The following is a 3,855-nucleotide window of genomic DNA, read 5'->3' as shown; positions in this document are numbered from 1 at the left end:
TTTGATTTGCTCTGTATATTCTCGATTTCTGATCAGTTTATGCATTTGTCATCCGCAGATCACATGGCAGCCCTGGGCGTGCTTGGGTGATGGTCTCCGACTTCAGTACACCGGAGCGTCGGACATCTCCCAGTATAGTCCTGCTCGAAGGGCCGGTCGGCAGGGTATGGTTCCTGGGGGAGCGCTTTCTGCGCCAGGTATGGGGGTATCTTTCTCAGGATCTTCCCGCAGTACCCCCAGCCACTATGCGGACCGCTGACAGACTCTCTTACTCGGAGGTAGTCGGCGCCATGCTGGGTACTGATGCTTTACTGCATATTGAGGAGGGGGACTACGCCACTTACCGTCACATATACTTGATGCCTCCATTGACGGAAGCTCGTATCCCGATGGTGAGGCCTGCTGGTATGTCATCCTCGGGCTAGGCTCGGGCTCGGGCTGCAGACGCCCCTTCTACTAGCAGGGCCGGTACATCTAGAGGCGGGAGTAGACCGGCTCCCCCGACTCCGTCGATTCATCCTCATCCCGGATGGCCAGATATGCCCACTGAGTTGATGGCATAGCAGTATGGGGCTATCTCTCCGACCCCGATTCCACTAGAGCCTCCGATGCCCAGTGATCGATACGCCATTGATCCGGACTCACCGCCGGTATGCTCCACTTTTTTCATTTGTCATTCAGATGTTTAGACACTCTTTTGTTTACTGACGACTATGAGCTCATTTTTGCAGCCATCGCGAGGGTACATAGAGGAGGTGGTTGGACTGGTGGCCACACTCGAGGGCATGGTCCTGCGTAGGGAGGCACAGTTGTCTGTCGCGGGCATCCAGGTACCCTTCAGTTTTCTGGCATTTATCATACTTCTGATGACATGCTGATTTCTACTGCATCGATAGACTACTTGTGTAGAGCACATCTGACACACACCTCACTTGTATACTGTATTTATATGCACCCACTTCATGTAGCCTTTGCTTGTATCTGCATCTGATGTACATATTTGGACTGATGTATTTGAATTGAACTCTTTGTTTTCAGATGCCTTCATGGTCCGGTCAGCCGCAGGCCAGGCCACCTGGGCCTCATTGGGGAGCTGGGTCATCTGGGCCTTTTCAGGGGGCGGGGCCATCCCGGCCTTCCCGAGGATCCGGGCCATCTAGGCCTTTTCGAGGAGCTCGAGGAGGGCCTGTCCGCAGACGCAGGGCTCATGTTGTGGAGGTGGAGCCTGACGAGGAGGAGGAGGAGGAGGAGGAGGCTACCGACCGTCAGTCAGCGACATTTGCCGAGGAGGAGGAGGAGGAGGCCGAGGGGGATCCTGAGGATGACGGCTCCGACTCAGATGATGATGATGGTGCGGAGATTGTCCCGCAGAAAAGGATGAGGCGTGCTTCTCGTTCCCGCTCCCGAGGGCTCTGATACTGCTATTTCCTGCTTTATTTTTCTTCTTTTTTCACTAGTAGTTTGTAGCACTTTGCACATTGTTAGGCAGTTTTATTTTTTGTAAAACTTGTACCTTTGTTTGTTGTAAAGCATGATGAAATGAAATAGCTTTTGAAAAGGTGTTTGTATTTTAAACTTTTAGCATCGTATCGCATCAATTTATTTTGCACAAGAATGAAGTTGAATGGTAATGCGTATTGTGTAATCACTAAGTCAGGTAGTGAACCGACGCAACAAACTAAGCAACTCAACTTACTAAGATATAACAGGACCTTAGGAAGTTTACAACTCGATAAGCAAAATACAACAATGTTGACAACGCAAATAAACAAGACTTTAACAAAAATTGCTTAAACAGAGAGCAAAAACTCAAAAACACAAAACACGTCCACTCGACAAACAACTCGATAAGCAAAACAACAACTCGATAAACAAAACTTGGGAACAACAGAGTGTACTTCTGACGATCTGGGCATCGAAACGCATCCGGAATGAAGGCCTTTGACTTTCCTGTTGCATGGGAATACTTAAAACTTTCCTCAAAGGGTAGAACAGGGCCAATGAGATACACCGCAGCATTGCTGGCCATCCCTGGGAGCCGGCCGGCCATTTTTGAAAAAGAGAATGGCTGGCCAGCTAGTTTTGTAAAAAGTAAATGGCTGGCCAGCCAGAAAAGGTAGCTGGCCGGCCACTTAGTCCTGCAGCCATCAGATTTTTGACACGTGTCCCCGTGAATAGTGTTTTTCCTTCTATAAAAGCCTCAACTTCGGGAACATTCATTTCATCTTAGTTTTAGACAAAGATGGAGGCATTTCTCGCAGAAAATGTCACATCTTGGATCTCTTCTCTAGATGGCTCGGAAAAGCTAAATTTCCGGGGTTTCGGTTTGAATGCACTATTCACGCTGAGCCGTACTCCGCTACAGCTTCCTTTTCTCCACGCCGCGGCAAGGTTCTGGAATCCAGTGATGCATGTTTTTAGCTTTGGCGGTCAAGAGATGTGTCCCACTTTCGAAGATTTTCAGGTTTTGATGGAGTCTGAATGCTCTGAAGTGATTTTGCCCCAGCTCTGTTTTGGCCATGCTCAGGCTTTAGGGCGAATGTATGGGCTCACGGCGCATGACGCTCTCGATCTCTTATTTGCAATGGGGAGCTAGACATCCTCGGCTTAATCCATCGTTTTTCCGACGCTGGTGACCGCAACAACCATTATTGGCAGGGTTTCCGGCAACACGCCCTCTGCTTATGTATGTTGTCTCACTTTCTGCTTTCCTCGGGCTTCGGCGGGGCTAGCATTCGCCTGATTGAAGTCGCCCAAGGTTTGAGAGAAGGGAAGAGTTGTATTGCCATGACCTTGGCCGAGACATTGATGGGTTTAGATTCTGTCTATCGCCGGGAGGCGACTAGGTTTGCTGGGAGTTCACTACTACTGCAGGTAATGTTTCCCACCCAACCTTACATATATATTTGCTCACATCACTCGTCCCTCAGGCTCGGTTTTTTTTTTTTTTTTCCTCACAAAACCCTTGCCTCACTTTTCTCTCATCGTACATCTCTCTATTATTTATTCTCTCATTTTCCATCCCTCCACTAGGTATGGTTAATGGACAAGTTGCAGGTTGTGGACTCTTGCCCAGCCTATTCAGCTCGAGGCTACTTCTTTCGGCAGCGCCTAGTCAATGCTCTTGACGAAAGGTGGTGGTTTGACTGGATGTGCAATCTGTCTGCAGACAACATTGCCTAGCGTTGTCCTTGGCTCAACCTCCCGGCGATGAGTTACAGTATGTCTCGGCTGATGGGGATCCAATTGATTGGTCTGACCCACTGCGTATTCTATTTTCTGTTCCGGTTCCTGCGTCAGTTTGGTCATGATCAGACCTGCCCACCGGAGGGGATTGAGTATCCAGCCGCTTTCCCGATCCGGAGTGCACAGCTTGCCCGATATGCCACGGCATGGAGGACTAGAGAGCTCCTGGCCCCTGCTCCTACTTTCAGTTGCACTTTGTCCGATGAGTGCTTGGAATGGCTCAATGAGGAGGCACAGGTTGGGCCTAGTTTGGCATCAGATGCTTCGTCCAGCTCTGGGAGGGGACGCAGAGATACTTGATTCAACTATGCCTCAAATTTATTGCTTATTTAGCATTTTCAAGTTTTCTTTCTGAAAGTACTAAAAACAAAAGCAACCTCGATTGTAATGCAAGAGCAGGAGAACGTTATTTTGAAATCGATGAATTTGAAAGTTGTGGTACTGAAAATTTTCCGCTTTTGGTCCAAAAATGGTCTTAGTCGTAAAAAGATTAATTTGAGCAAAGTCAACTTTTATTAAAACTTTTCAAAACTATTTTCGATGTGGATCAAAATTGGACACGCCGAAAATCTGTCACTGAGATGTACAACCCCAGATCCCCGCAACTGG

The 3,855-nt window shown here is 48.4% G+C and overlaps 1 protein-coding gene across 1 annotated transcript; it reads left to right on the top strand.

Annotated features, from left to right (window-relative positions):
- Positions 1–693: 693 nt before the first annotated feature.
- LOC145803075 (uncharacterized) lies at positions 694–1,575 on the top strand. Its single transcript, XM_082896425.1, has 2 exons — positions 694–830; positions 1,039–1,575. The coding sequence occupies exons 1-2, from the start codon at positions 714–716 to the stop codon at positions 1,414–1,416; spliced, it is 495 nt and encodes a 164-aa protein (XP_082752551.1). The 5' UTR covers positions 694–713; the 3' UTR covers positions 1,417–1,575.
- The last annotated feature ends 2,280 nt before the right edge of the window (positions 1,576–3,855 follow it).

The sequence above is a fragment of the Camellia sinensis genome, chromosome 11, assembly GCF_055761805.1.
Source record: "Camellia sinensis isolate YWXY chromosome 11, ASM5576180v1, whole genome shotgun sequence".
Lineage (NCBI taxonomy): Eukaryota > Viridiplantae > Streptophyta > Magnoliopsida > Ericales > Theaceae > Camellia > Camellia sinensis.
The sequence above is the reverse complement of the archived record's forward strand: the minus strand, read 5'-3'. Positions and strand labels throughout refer to the sequence as shown.

Bases quoted from the DNA above. Each gene is read 5' to 3' on its own strand.
- LOC145803075 (XM_082896425.1), top strand. From the start codon at position 714: ATGAGCTCATTTTTGCAGCCATCGCGAGGGTACATAGAGGAGGTGGTT. The intron at 831-1,038 runs GTACCCTTCAGT...CTTTGTTTTCAG, and splicing joins TGTCTGTCGCGGGCATCCAG to ATGCCTTCATGGTCCGGTCA.